General features: G+C 40.7%; 1 protein-coding gene and 1 long non-coding RNA gene across 28 annotated transcripts in view; one reads left to right on the top strand and one right to left on the bottom strand.

Annotated features, from left to right (window-relative positions):
- KMT2C (lysine methyltransferase 2C) overlaps window positions 1-15747 on the bottom strand; it is a 327313-nt gene that overhangs the window by 57148 nt on the left and 254418 nt on the right. For 24 of the 27 annotated variants that reach the window (XM_043541583.1, XM_043541577.1, XM_043541582.1 and 21 more), the window contains 6 exons: window positions 14869-15055; window positions 4679-4783; window positions 4277-4324; window positions 2903-3040; window positions 2684-2716; window positions 2484-2597 (listed from right to left, as the gene is read on the bottom strand). In XM_043541583.1, coding sequence (XP_043397518.1) covers window positions 2484-2597; window positions 2684-2716; window positions 2903-3040; window positions 4277-4324; window positions 4679-4783; window positions 14869-15055 — 625 coding nt within the window. The remainder of the gene's footprint in view (window positions 1-2483; window positions 2598-2683; window positions 2717-2902; window positions 3041-4276; window positions 4325-4678; window positions 4784-14868; window positions 15056-15747) is intronic. The other 3 variants (XM_037891115.2, XM_043541585.1, XM_043541587.1) reach the window with 1 other exon arrangement.
- Window positions 2923-9523, top strand: LOC119565427. Its single transcript, XR_005224093.1, has 3 exons — window positions 2923-3048; window positions 5333-5365; window positions 9277-9523. It is a non-coding gene; the product is annotated as an uncharacterized LOC119565427 (long non-coding RNA).

Raw genomic sequence — 15747 nt, 5'->3', positions numbered from 1 at the left:
TTCTAAAAGCTAAAGATTAACAAATGAAAAGGAGAGTTAACGATCTACTAACGGACAGCTAAAGGCTCCAGCTCTAGCCAGGGACAGTTGAGAAGGAACCGAGGACAGTGAGCAAGGACAGTGAACCGAGGACGGGGGCGTGCTGGTGCATGCTGGCTAGCCTTGTGGCGCAGCAGGAGGAGAGACAGCACATGTGTGGGCCCAAAGGACACTGCTACTGAAGTTCTACGATCAGCAGCACAGGGAGGCAGATACACGTATAGTGGAGCACCCATACGGACACTACTTGAAGAAGAACCAATGCTACATCAAGAAAAAGAAAAGGAAAACATATCTATGATGCCAGATAACAGACATAGAGGCACTGCACGCAATCTCCTTTTACAATTCTTAAATAAATATTAACTAGGAACCTACTCTTCAGAGACAGTTGGTATACCAGAGTAAAGTTTTCCAACATATGACTTCAATACTCTTATCAATGAAATAAATAAATCTAGTCAAATGTACCTCAATATTTCAATAAAATATTCAGTCTAGCAATTTTACACAACTATTAAGGCAGAGCATTTTATTTGTATCATTAAAATATTAGTGCAGACATGACGTAGGAACAAACTGGCCATGTAATCTATTACCTCTCGTTTGCTTTAAATTATCTCATTTTTAGAACTTTTTGAAGTCTTATATTTTTCTAGAAATTCATCTACATTAACAAACAAATCATTTTTTCCTTTCTTAGATATCTGGTCGTTCTAGAATTACTCACTACTGAAATCAATTTAGACACTGGAATAGATTTCTGAAGCACAAATACATCATAATGGGCTCTCTGCTTGCACCTAAGCTAGTGCCAACTCTCCTAGAGATGATGGCTGATGAGAAAAGAGTGCTTTTAACTATGCACCTGGATATTATGTAAAACATGGGTTCCCAAACTGTGTGCCCCGACCTAAAAGTGGGCCACAACACAGTGCTGGGTGGTCTGCCAGCAGGGGGGGGACATTGGGGTTAGGGTTGGGTAAGGGGCTGTTGCTCTCCCCAAAACTATACACATTGGCATAGTCGCGGCTGGCGATGACCCTCACTCAGGGTCAGAGGAGCCCAGCATCCCCAGCAGGCGACAGAGAGTGAAGCAGAGATGCCGGGCGAGGCAATGGGGCCGGCCAAGAGGTGGTGGCACTCAGGGCGGCTGGAAGGTTTGCTGCTGTTCCCACTCTGAGCCTGCACACCCCATGGTCTGTGGGTATCAGGACCCCTGGAGTATCGGCCCCGTGGCCCTCCCAGGGACCTGGGCTCAGCAGTGCCGCTCTATTTCCTCCTGGACAATGCTGTGATCAGGACTGTCACAGTTAATGGCCAGGCCCAGCCTGAGCGGCTACCTCTGTCCAGCACTTTGAACCCCTGAGCGCCTCCCTTGTTCCTGGGCAGAGGGTGCCTGTGAGGCATGCTAAGGTGCTGGGTGAGTGCCTGGGGCATGGCTTCCAGGTAATGAGCTCAAGGCACTCAGCGGGCTGCTGAGGTGGAGGGTGTCGGCAGGAGCAGGCTGTGGCACTTGCCTGGCCCCTTCACCCTCTTGCTTGCCCTGGTCCCTGCTGAGGTGAGGGGCCATGCACGCCCCATGGTGCCACTCTCCCTGACAGAACTGTGTTAATAGTGGGCCGCAGTGCATAATGCAGCTGCACAGGTGCGCCTCATGGAACAAAGCCTGGGAACCCCTCATGTAAACAGCCCATGAAATACCATTGATGGGGCACTCCGAGTGAAAACCTAGAATTCTAGGATACTTATTCCAGCATTTTCTCAGAAAAATCCATCCAAGATGGTAGAACTAAATAAAGTAAGTCTGATAACCAGCCTTCTTCTGGAATCATGGCTTGAGAAACAACAAATTTGATTTGGTTTTGCATTTTTTGTTATTGTAAATATTGCAAAATAATGCTAGTTCTCTCTTCCTTGTTTGAATAGTGCTAGTCAATTTTCTTAAATTAACCTTTTTACAGAAATTAGACTGAATGGCACTGTCACATTTAGACAAAAATGTTACAATTAAGGGGCAGATTAGCTCCTTCTTCACCGTGAGAGTGTGCTTAGATGTACTGACAAAGCAATGAGACAAAATGTCATAAGAGCCCTGCTTTATTGCAGACCACTTACAGTACTATACCACAGTCACCCGGTGTAACAGCTCCAGTATTTCACAAAAAGTCCGTCTAACAAAAGATAGCTTTTCCTCTCAGATATCAAAATCCATTCACATATGTATCAGACACTCAATTTCAAGATGATTTGTGAAATGAAGCATATCGAGTATTTACCTGTAGCTCACGAAAGCTTATGCTCAAATAAATTGGTTAGTCTCTAAGGTGCCACAAGTACTCCTTTTCTTTTTACCCTAGCATTGTTTATCATCATATTTATACTACGAAAGATACATAATTGGTTTTGTACAGTCTGTTTTTAAAAGAAACAGAAGACCATACCCTGATTGTGTAAAGGCATTAACTGAGGTGGAGGCTGTGGCAAAGGAGTTGGCTGAGTGGTTGCAGGACTCAATACAGCAGTGAACAAGTCTTCCACATCCTTTCCTCCCAGCTCTGTAAAAATAATATGCATAACTTGGCAGGTTCTGTTATATAAACTAAATTTAATAAAAAAGACAGCAACGCTCAAGAACACATACCTGGAATTTTGTACAGTTTACCAAGGATTGCCCCTGGGCAAAGTAAAAATAACACAAAATTAGCAATAATTCATTTCATGCTCCTAGATAAAACATAATAAAATTAATTCTGTAATTGCAATTGCAAAGGCTAATTTTAAAATTACATAGTTATAATAGAAAATAGGAAGCATTTGCTTAAGTATTCTACAAAGTCAAGATGTAAGACAAACATTTTACCATCTGTGACCATTTTGTCTAGTTCTGGACTGAGAATTCCATCTAATTGTTCTTCACTGAGGGGCCGGGAACTCTGATTGACACTTGGCTGAGGCAGAGAGGAAGGATCATCAGAGATGGGACCAATATCTAGTCCAGCTGAAGAGGTAAGAATATTAAGTCAGCCGTAAACAAGGAAATCTACTGACACAGGACAAAGGGCATAAAACACTTCCAAAATGATTTTTGGTTACAGTTTAGTTGTAAACTAAAGCCATCTGCTAAAATCTAAAAGTTGATGTTCAAGGGAAAATAAGACATCAATAACAAACAGAAAATATCCAATTTAGACTGCTGCATAGTTTGAGGAAGGCATCTAATTTAATTAAATGCTTAGAATTAGAAGACTTTGAACCAAATTTTGTTGTAATGGGACTTCTAAATTTAGTCACAGAATGTTTTCAAACATTTAATTCTCTTAGAACTTTTTATTTTGTTTATTTTAAAAACAGGAATTTCCTGCAGCAGGTACATTTAAACTTGACTGGAAGTTACCTTTGACCTTAAGTATCCCTCAAAACTCACTGAGTCCTCCTGTGTTAGATTAAATATCTACTAAAATACAGTTCACACTAGTAAATATCTGGCCTATATTAAAATGGCAGCAGCTTCTACTTTCAAAACAGGGCTAAAATATTCTGCATTAAATTAGAAAATACAGTTGTGGGTGTTGAGAAAATATAATTGTTACTTATTCTGTGACATTTATTATATCCTTTTAAAAGTTAAGAAAAATATCTCAGAAGCAACAGACTCTTGGTACTACTGTACACAAGTGACTTTAGTACTTGAAAGGTATTGCAGCACCAAATTCCAACTAAGAAGCACCTTTAAAATAATGTAGCCTGTTTCTTCTAGTTATCATAAACCTGTGTTTTTATATAGAAGTTTTATGTAAAAGTGATCAATCATCACCAGTGATAAAAAAAAGACTACGTTGATCTTTTTATTCATGCTTTATACATAGGCATAATTAAGATGTGTTTTTAAATTAAAAACAAATATATCACTAATACAACTATGTGTAATACTGTCAAATATGAAAGAAAGCAAGGAAATGCATAGTTTTGCATTGTGAAACACACAAAAATAGCAAATGTATTCAAAAAATTCAAAAGAAAACTATCTAGAATTCTATCAAGTGCACAGTGCAGGTTTTGTAAATTGTGCTTGGCTCAAACAACACAGAAAGATAGCAAAAAATGAAAGCATGGATTAGTTACACAGAGTAATGATGCACTAACATCTATGCATGCACAAACAGTTCTTTCAGCTGAAACCACTAGGAAAGATGACTACTTCTAACCATGGGTCATCCATTGTTTAGTTTCTTACCAAATGGGGAGGGTGAGTTCTCAACCTGGAAAGTGCATAAATCAAGACCTACAGGACCCAAACCAGATAAAATGGATGATTATAACAAGAGAAAAAAAAAAAAGAAAAATAAACTAAGAGCATACACTGCTGCATGCTGAAAAAGCTACGCAGGTATGATAGACATCAGCAGCTGTTTTTATTCCTTTACAAGCAGCAAAGCAAAGGGCTGAATAAAACAAAATACTGAAGAGTTTTTGGTTTTTTGTAAAAGAAGAGATAAAAGTCCTTCTGAAATTGATATAACAGTTACATAAATATCAAAGCCACACATCACATAACCTGTGAACATAATACATGAAATGTGTCTATAATCAAGAGAACAAAGAAAACAGTCACCAAGGAGCCGTTAAAAGCTCATACCTGAGTGATCTCCAGACTTTACTAAATCATCAGAAAGTATTCCAAGAATATCATCATCTGTGTTCAAGACCTCTGAAAGGTCAGCCAAAGGGTCATCAGAACTACCTATGTAAGATACAATAAACTAAAAATCAGTACAACCATGACACTCTCATATTTATTCAATTATTTGTCCAGTGATTTACATGGATTTAGCAATTTCCTAAATTTAGTAAATGTAATGAATGAGCATGTTGTAAGGAAGACTGACTGGATGATTTTAGGAAAAAACATATAGGGAGAATTTCTAAAAAAAAGAGAGAGAAAACAATAATCCCACAAATTTAAACAAGTAAACCAACTCTAATTCAGTATATCATAATATGGAAGAATGTCTTAGGTAACCACAATGCACGTAAGTATAAGGAGAAAATAAATCAAAGTCAGGCTGGGGAAAAAATTTCTGTTTTATGAGAGTGATTTTCTTATTAATTATATTTTTGAGGGAACATCGCATTTGAAGTTTTTCTTTAGCTATATTTATTATACCAGGCAAATATCAACTGTATTGATAACTCAAAGTGTCAAAAAATCACGAGTGGTTTAAAATTCATGACATTTAACAAAACAAAAACAATGTTTTTTTTATTTGCCTTCTATTTTTTAAACCTTTAGGGTACACTTGGGTTTTCTCTGCAAACTATGAAGGTAAGAAACACACCTTTTTCCCCTCTTTTTTTAAATTTAAGCTTTCTTTCAAAATAATATGACTCCAGGATCTAAGGCTTTAAAAAGAAACAGCCAATATCGCAAGATTCACAATAAAATTGCAAGAGCTGGCAGCACAGTAAACATTAAAGATGAAATTTAAATTTTTACTACTGATGGGGAAGTTATGTTCACAAGTATCTTCAGGCCCTGCAATTTATAATCATTTGGCTACCATGGCATTTAGTTCACTGTAATAATTATTTCTTCTTGTAATCCTGGAAATATGCATTTGTGAATAAAGTTACGAACATACGTACATGGTTTGCAGGATCAGATTCTACCTCTAGCCTGGATTGAACGTTTGGGAAGTGTCCACCCTAGCCTTAACTTGAGGCAGTTTACACATTTGTAAACAAATTGATAGTTAACTCTAGGTAAAAATATCTGCAGATAAACACTTCAACACAAATCACTGAATATCATGAAGCATTCCAATAGGATGAGTTTGACAAATAAACCGGAATAACTTAGAAAGTCTATCAGGGAAAGTAAAGACTACTGAAACCACCCGGAGAAGTACCTCAGGAGTAAAAAATGAAGAGTAGACAGTAACATGGAATAAGAAAAGGAGTACTTGTGGCACCTTAGAGACTAACCAATTTATTTGAGCATAAGCTTTCATGAGCTACAGCTCACTTCATCGGATGCATACTGTGGAAAGTACACAAGATCTTTTTATATACACAAACCATGAAAAAGTGGGTGTTTACCACTACAAAAGGTTTTCTCTCCCCCCACCCCACTCTCCTGCTGGTAATAGCTTATCTAAAGTGATCACTCTCCTTACAATGTGTATGATAATCAAGTTGGGCCATTTCCAGCACAAATCCAGGTTTTCTCCCCCCCTTCCCCCCCCCCCCCCCACAAACCCACTCTCTGGGGGGGGGGTAAAGGGCGTGATCATCATACACATTGTAAGGAGAGTGATCACTTTAGATAAGCTATTACCAACAGGAGAGTGGGTTTGTGGGGGGCGGGGGTGGGGAGAAAACCTGGATTTGTGCTGGAAATGGCCCAACTTGATTATCATACACATTGTAAGGAGAGTGATCACTTTAGATAAGCTATTACCAGCAGGAGAGTGGGGTGGGGGGAGAGAAAACCTTTTGTAGTGGTAAACACCCATTTTTTCATGGTTTGTGTGTATAAAAAGATCTTCTGTACTTTCCACAGTATGCATCCGATGAAGTGAGCTGTAGCTCACGAAAGCTTATGCTCAAATAAATTGGTTAGTCTCTAAGGTGCCACAAGTACTCCTTTTCTTTTTGCGAATACAGACTAACACGGCTGTTACTCTGAAACCTAACATGGAATAGAGATGGAGGCAAGTGAAGGTGGGTAGGAGAAAGAGGGACATCAGTAAGACACACCACTAGAATGATAGAAACTAGAAATAGGAAAGACATCTACTGTCCAACCCCTGCCATTGCAGCATTTTTTAGTTTTATTCAATCTAGTGTAACCTGGCTCAAGGAGTGTGCTTCCTGAGGCTACGCCAGAGTCTTCTAGACTTCACATGACCTAAAGGTTTTTTCAGATATTTAGATTAAAGTTTTCCTTTCTCTAAGTTGATCCCACTACTCCTACAGGTTCTTCCCTGAACCATGCTAAAAATCAGAGTAGACCAGACAATAGACCTGACCCTCTTTGTATAATCATTTACACCCATCATTTGCATAGTACTGCCTTCCTTTGGGTAATGTTTTATGCTTCATGCTCACTTTGCAATTTATAGGACAATATATCAGTGGAGAATGGCTACAAATTGAGCTACATTATTGTGCATAGAGAACAGGGACTAATTTTAATGAGGGAAGCACTTTAAGTGCCTCAGAAATATATCAGCTGTGGATAGTTTTTTATTTAATCGGTGTACCTGGTGCTACAAAAGACTATGGAACGTAAGTACAGTACTGTGAACGAAAGTTGGTTCTGCTTTTGTGATAAAATTTTGCCTTTTGCATATTAACTTTTGTATTTTGGTGCCAGTACACAAATCATGCAAATGGTTGGGCAATTCATGTAGCACCACAAAGTGATGCTGATGACATAAGATAGCTGGATGGTTTACTAGCTGGCTAGCTAAAAGAATCTGATGCAGTCAGCGCTTGGCTTTTATGAAATTCCAACCAAGAATGCATACCTGGCCTATGGCAGAGTTACTGAAGGAGGAAAAAAAAGTCCCCTAATGTAGCAAACACCCAGGCAGAATTGGCAATTCTGTTTCAGTTTTTCTGCAATATTTTTTTCCATGCTGTGGCAGTTTTCCCTTTAGGCTTCAATAAAGCTATCTTGGCACGGTCCTTAATACTTTAAGCACCTTTTAATTAAAACAAAAATCTTAATCTAAGTAGTTAGAAATGGCTCATGGTGAAAAGATGTAACTGAACAGAGTTTACAACTTAGACTGCCTCTCTGTTGGCCAGCTCTGTTCCTGTTGTATTCACTGTCACTTTTTTTTTTTAAAAGAGCTTTTTTCCAATTTGTTCTAAAATTTGTCACTTTTTTTTTTCTTTTAGTTAAATTGAATGTGTGTTCAGTCTTAGCTTGGAAACTGCCAAGTTGTTTTGGTCAGCTGCTTCAGATGAAAGCCAAAGGCTTGACACCAGTTGTCACTTCACTTCGCTGTTTTGGATTGGAGATGAAAACTAATGCCAAGCAAAAAGGAAAAATGACTTACCTGCATTTCTGGGTTCCTGAATGAACACAGTTATATTGCTACCTTGTGAACGTCATTCCTCTGGTGCATTTATTTGTTTTTGTTTATTTAAATTCAAATAATAAAGATGCCTATCTAAGGCTCTAGGCTGTCTCACACAATTAATTACACAATACATACAATTGAATTAAATCTCAGCAACATTAAAATCCGTTCCAGTGGAACTCTGCCAACCACCTGCCTTAATCATCATCTGGGAAGCATACCCTCAGCCATCTCCAGAGACCATATCAAACAGATGTCTTTTGTAGCATGCCCAAATAGTCACCAAACGGGATATTTCAGACCAAAGGAGGATAAGAGAGGTTTGGGGAGGATGGAGGGAGAACGAGTTCCAGAGTCCCATTCTCACAGAGAATGTCCTTCCAGCTGTCCCTCTTTTTTATAACAAGGGGGATCCAGCTCAGGTAACCCTGTTAACTGCAGCAGTGGTAGTATGGCCTGGCGAGAGAGACAACCCCTCAGGGAGGTCGATCCCAGGCCATTTAGGGCTTTATAGGTCATAATCAACACTTTGAACTCCACCAATGGGCAGCAAGTGCATATCCTGGAGCTCTGAGGTCATGTGATCCCAGTATGATGCCCTGCTCAGTAACTGAGCTGCTGCATTCTGCACCAGCTTCAGTCTCTGAATGGTTTTAAGGTGGGGCTTTGACAGTCTGTACCCCTATATTCACCCCTTTTACAGGACTATGATAAATCTTGTATAACGTATGCCTTGTAAGGTATCATTTGAAAACTTGTAATTTGCTGATCATATGTCCTGGTAAAATATGCGTGGCAACACTGCATGTAAAGTTATAAGATTCCACTGTATGGTATTACTAAGACTTGTTCCAGTCTGGGGGAAGCAGCCACAAACCATTCCCCAGAGACAAAAGGCTAGCCAACGCCTCACCCAGGTGTCAACAAAATCAACTGGACCATCGCCTGTTAAATGGCCATTTTTTGGCAGGAAAGAGGACATGGGTGAAAATCTGTAATTTCACAAAAAAAGAGGAGGGGGTTCCCATCCATACAGACTTTATGTCTTCTGAACCTGAGCTGGAGATGATTCTTGAAGAAGAGAAAGAACTATGAGGATAGAGTAGGCGCCCCAAATAATTCCTCCCTTTCTCTCTACCCACAGTACCCACAACACCTGAAGAACAGAGGAAACAACTTTGGATTGGGGGAGAATCCTGACTGAAAGGAATTCAGTAACTGCTGTAACATGCGGTGAGAGAGACCTTTGCTTTGAGTTCACTTAGCTTGTTAAATTTGGCATTAGTTGTGTTTTACTTTTATTTTCTTGTAACCAATTTTGACTTTGATGCCTCATTACTGGTAATCACTTAAAATCTATCTTTTGTAATTAATAAACTTATTTTATTTTATCTAAACCTATGTGTTTGGATTGAAGTGTTTGGGAAGTTCCCTTTGGGATAACAGGATTTGTGCATATCATTTTCTATTAATAAAATGACGGATTTTATATGAACTTGTATTGTCTAGGAGAGAGCTGGGCAGTACAAAATGTACATTTCTGGGGGGAAGTCTGGGGCTGGAAATTTGATGGTGTTACTCTGCAGTTTTCAGAGTAGCAGCCGTGTTAGTCTGTATTCGCAAAAAGAAAAGGAGTACTAGTGGCACCTTAGAGACTAACCAATTTATTTGAGCACGAGCTTTCGAAAGCTCATGCTCAGATAAATTGGTTAGTCTCTAAGGTGCCACTAGTACTCCTTTTCTTTTTACTCTGCAGTGTAATTCATGGGTGGCTGGCTATAGCACTCATACACTATAACTGGGAACAACTTACTTGCTTGAGGCTATGTGAGAGGAGACCAGGAGTGATAACTCTCACAGCAAAGCAGTGTAAAAGGCGCCCCAGGTTGGAGAACTGAGGGGATACAGCTGTTCATCGATCTAGATTGTATCCTGGGACAGTGGCCCCAGGTAGAGAGCACTGCAATAACCGGGTCTTGCAAAAGCAGGGATAACAGTGGCGAGGTTTGCATCCAAAATGAAAGGTTGCAACCACTTACTCAGATGCAGATGAGGAAAAGCTGACTGAGTCACTGCTGTAATACGATCCTCAAACAGCAGCTGGGAGTCTAAAATAACCCTAAATTGTGAACACTAACAACTAATGGCAGTGATAATCCCTGATATCACCTCCACCACCGCTTCTGGCTGTTTCCCCCAACCCATCATCACCATCTCAGTCTTGTCTGAATTGAGCTTCAGCCACGTCGCTCTCATCTATGCCTCAATTTCAACCAGACATGGGCTGAGGCACTGAACCCATCATCCAAGTCAGATGAGACAGAGACCTATAGACTGATGTCATCAGCACACTGAAAACACTAAACACCCATGGCTCCTTATTAACCCTTCTAAGGGTCCCATATAGATGTTGAACAGAAGGGATGACACAGTGGCAACCTGCAGCACCCCATCCTTGAGAACTCTTCCAAGAAGACAAGCAATTGCACACAAATACCCATTAAGATCTGTTGTAATAGGGGTTTCTGAGAGTAAAGAACAAGGCCACTGATCAAAGGCAGCTGATGCAGATCTAATGCCACTGACATTGTCTTCATCCCTAACAAGAAGGAGATCAGCCACCAGTGTGATCAATTCAGTCTCTGTGCCATACCCAGGTCTATAGCCAGACTGACAAAGGTTCAAGGAGGTCAAAGTCTTCCAGATACTGTGAGAGCTGTCTCACCATAACCTTCTGCACAATCTTAGTCAAAAAGGGAAAGATGTGATACTGGTTGATAATTAGCAAGATTGCAGTGGCCAGTGATGTCTTCTTAAGCAAAAGTGGCGCTAATGCTTCCTTCAAGAAAGACGCTGACAATCTCCATAAGTAAGTATTTCCTCTCTGGCCTTCATCAGCCAGGAAGAACATGGATCCAAAGCAAAGGCTGAGGAACAAAATTCTCCTAACATCTCTAGTACCTCAGGGAGCATTACTGGCTGAAATTCCAGGAGTGAAGACAAGGCCCTTGTTCCCTGAAGAGCTTGTTTTGTCACCCTGGAAACAGATAAGCCATCTCTAATCTGATCAATATTGTCCACAAAAGAGCAAAACAATTTCCTTACAATGGGAGGGACTCAGACCAGCTACTGAGCTGAGACAGTCCAGATTTACCAGATGATCTACCATCTGAAATAAATCTGCAGATGCTATCATGGAGGGAAAGAACTGTTTCTTGGCCGCACACACAGCCATCGCACAAGAGTTTTAAAAAAAAAATCTTTACGCTGAAACCAGTCAGGCTAGGCATGGGACTTCCATCACTGGCACTCCAGCCATCTCATGGTGTATTACAAGATGGAATATGCACAAGTCATAGTTCTGACTCACTGAAATCTCAACAGCAGGATGGATACATCGGCTGACTTGGCATTCCTATAGACCTATAGTGGCTGCTGGTAATTACTGTTATACTTATAAAAAGAAAAGGAGTACTTGTGGCACCTTAGAGACTAACCAATTTATTTGAGCATAAGCTTTCGTGAGCTACAGCTTACTTCATCGGATGCATACTACGGAAAGTGTAGAAGATCTTTTATACACACAAAGCATGAAAAAATACCTCCCCCCACCCCACTCTCCTGCTGGCAATAGCTTATCTAAAGTGACCACTCTCCTTACAATATGTGTGATAATCAAGTTGGGCCATTTCCAGCACAAATCCAGGTTTTCTCAACCCCCCCCCCCCCCCCAACACACACAAACCCACTCTCCTGCTGGTAATAGCTTATCTAAAGTGACCACTCTCCTTAAAATGTGTATGATAATCAAGGTGGGCCATTTCCAGCACAAATCCAGGGTTTAACAAGAACGTCGGGGGGGGGGCGGGGGAGGAGGGAAGGAGGAAAAAACAAGGGGAAATAGGTTACCTTGCATAATGACTTAGCCACTCCCAGTCTCTATTCAAGCCTAAGTTAATTGTATCCAATTTGCAAATGAATTCCAATTCAGTAGTCTCTCACTGGAGTCTGGATTTGAAGTTTTTTTGTTGTAATATCGCAACTTTCATGTCTGTAATCGCGTGACCAGAGAGATTGAAGTGTTCTCCGACTGGTTTATGAATGTTAAAATTCTTGACATCTGATTTGTGTCCATTTAGTCTTTTACGTAGAGACTGTCCAGTTTGACCAATGTACATGGCAGAGGGGCACTGCTGGCACATGATGGCATATATCACATTGGTGGATGTGCAGGTGAACGAGCCTCTGATAGTGTGGCTGATGTTATTACGCCCTGTGATGGTGTCCCCTGAATAAATATGTGGGCACAGTTGGCAACGGGCTTTGTTGCAAGGATAGGTTCCTGGGTTAGTGGTTCTGTTGTGTGGTATGTGGTTGCTGGTGAGTATTCACTTCAGGTTGGGGGGCTGTCTGTAGGCAAGGACTGGCCTGTCTCCCAAGATTTGTGAGAGTGTTGGGTCATCCTTCAGGATAGGTTGTAGATCCTTAATAATGTGTTGGAGGGGTTTTAGTTGGGGGCTGAAGGTGACGGCTAGTGGTGTTCTGTTATTTTCTTTGTTAGGCCTGTCCTGTAGTAGGTGACTTCTGGGAACTCTTCTGGCTCTATCAATCTGTTTCTTCACTTCCGCAGGTGGGTACTGTAGTTGTAAGAATGCTTGATAGAGATCTTGTAGGTGTTTGTCTCTGTCTGAGGGGTTGGAGCAAATGCGGTTGTATCGCAGAGCTTGCCTGTAGACGATGGATCGTGTGGTGTGGTCAGGGTGAAAGCTGGAGGCATGTAGGTAGGAATAGCGGTCAGTAGGTTTCCGGTATAGGGTGGTGTTTATGTGACCATCGTTTGTTAGCACTGTAGTGTCCAGGAAGTGGATCTCTTATGTGGACTGGACCAGGCTGAGGTTGATGGTGGGATGGAAATTGCTGAAATCATGGTGGAATTCCTCAAGGGCCTCTTTTCCATGGGTCCAGATGATGAAGATGTCATCAATATAGCACAAGTAGAGTAGGGGCGTTACAGGCCTAACAAAGAAAATAACAGAACGCCACTAGCCATCACCTTCAGCCCCCAACTAAAACCCCTCCAACGCATTATTAGGGATCTACAACCTATCCTGAAGGATGACCCAACACTCTCACAAATCTTGGGAGACACGCCAGTCCTTGCCTACAGACAGACCCCCAACCTGAAGCAAATACTCACCAGCAACCACATACCACACAACAGAACCACTAACCCAGGAACCTATCCTTGCAACAAAGCTCGTTGCCAACTGTGCCCACATATCTATTCGGGGGACACCATCACAGGGCCTAATAACATCAGCCACACTATCAGAGGCTCGTTCACCTGCACATCCACCAATGTGATATATGCCATCATGTGCCAGCAATGCCCCTCTGCCATGTACATTGGTCAAACTGGACAGTCTCTACGTAAAAGACTAAATGGACACAAATCAGATGTCAAGAATTATAACATTCATAAACCAGTCAGAAAACACTTCAATCTCTCTGGTCACACGATTACAGACATGAAAGTTGCGATATTACAACAAAAAAACTTCAAATCCAGACTCCAGCGAGAGACTGTTGAATTGGAATTCATTTGCAAATTGGATACAATTAACTTAGGCTTGAATAGAGACTGGGAGTGGCTAAGTCATTATGCAAGGTAGCCTATCTCCCCTTGTTTTTTCCTAACACCCCCCCCCCCCCCACGTTCTTGTTAAACCCTGGATTTGTGCTGGAAATGGCCCACCATGATTATCATACACATTGTAGGGAGAGTGATCACTTTAGATAAGCTATTACCAGCAGGAGAGTGGGGTGGGGGGAGGTATTTTTTCATGCTTTCTGTGTATAAAAAGATCTTCTACACTTTCCACAGTATGCATCCGATGAAGTGAGCTGTAGCTCACGAAAGCTTATGCTCAAATAAATTGGTTAGTCTCTAAGGTGCCACAAGTACTCCTTTTCTTTTTGCGAATACAGACTAACACGGCTGTTACTCTGAAACCTGACATACCTATGAGACATTTAGAAAAAGAATTCTTGAAGTAGCAGGACAGTTGGGAAAAAGAGAGATTGCTCCCTTGAGTGAAGCTGGCCTTTCAGCAGCACTTTGTGGCGCTCCAGCCATGTTCAAGACTCACTATCCATCAAGTTAAAATAACATTCCCAGTTTAGCTTTTGCAGTAGAAAGCTGCCTTTTGGCTACAAACTGCACCCTGAAAGAGCATTCAGGCTCATGGGGGACAATATAAAGGCAAAAAGAATCCCCAAAAGTCTGAGTAGTCTGGGAACCTAAAATAATCAATACTAAAAATTAGACAATAATAACTTTAAAATAAATATTCACCAGTACAAAGAACAGGTTTTTAATGTTGTTTTCCAATTAGTCTACTGTAGCCTTCCATCATGAAGGATTTGTCTTCCTAAAACAAGATACACCTACCCTGTTTCTAAGTGTTTTGAAAACATGCAAATTAAAATCAAGGAGTCTTATTAGAACATGTATAAGGCAAGTCAGTGGAAGGCCTGCAGCTGTGTATTAGTGACTCCAGAATGAACACCCAATTGTGGCTTATCACCCAATATAATGTTAACTTGTCTTATAATATTAAGTTAAAGAATGTTAGAAAGTGTATACGTTAAAAACGAACACACAAAAGCATGCGAAAGCTCCTATAACAACAAAACCAAACATGACTGAATTATCACTAACTTTAGCTTGGTATACCTTGAGCTCCCAGTTTTGCTTGAGCTGGAGTAGAGGCTGAACTAAGCAGTGGGTCGGAAGATGGATCTAGAAAATTGGTGGTCTGATTAGTTTTACACGACATCAGAAGTGATTCTTCGGATAAATTATTTAGGCTCATCTTACTTTGTCTACTGATATCTAGGAGATCTTTTCCAAAGAAAGCTTCCTGTAATGAAGACAAACATACATTAAAGTCAGTCTATTTAGGGAAATTTTTATATCTATCTGTCTACATAAGAAAGCTTTACTAGTTATAGCAATATAGTTATATAGCATCCATATGGACACTATTATATTGGTATAAGAGTGTCCACTCTGGAAGGGGGAGGGGAGGCATGTGTGTGTGTGTCACTGGTGGAGGGTAGTAGTGGTTACACTGGTACAACCACATCAGTTTAAATTCACATCTTAGGTTATATAAGAAAAAAAACATACCAAAAAACTTTCCTTAGGTACCAACATATCCCCTTGGTATCTGAGCACAACACAATCTTTCATGTATTTATCCTCACACAAACATCACTGTGAGGCAAGGAGATCCTAGTGACTGACTTGACCAAAGCCACACAAGAAGTCTGTGGCAGAGTAGGAAACTGACCATGGGTTTCCTGAGTCCCAGGCCAGTGTTCTAACCACCGACCATCCATCTTTTCTGAATGGTTAACAATTAGCAGAAATCATCGCACTGTGGAGCTGCAACACAAAACCTCTTTCTTCATGGAGCATAAAGTTGTTCATTTTCATTAGCAGACTTACATACACTGTATAATAGCTGCCATTCACTTGCAGCTGACTCAGGAAAAGTACATCAGGAACCCACTGACTGGTCAACAGACTAGACAATCTTAAAACCAATTT

This window comes from Chelonia mydas, chromosome 2 (genome assembly GCF_015237465.2).
Source record: "Chelonia mydas isolate rCheMyd1 chromosome 2, rCheMyd1.pri.v2, whole genome shotgun sequence".
Lineage (NCBI taxonomy): Eukaryota > Metazoa > Chordata > Testudines > Cheloniidae > Chelonia > Chelonia mydas.
This window is presented reverse-complemented; position numbering and strand designations above follow the sequence as displayed.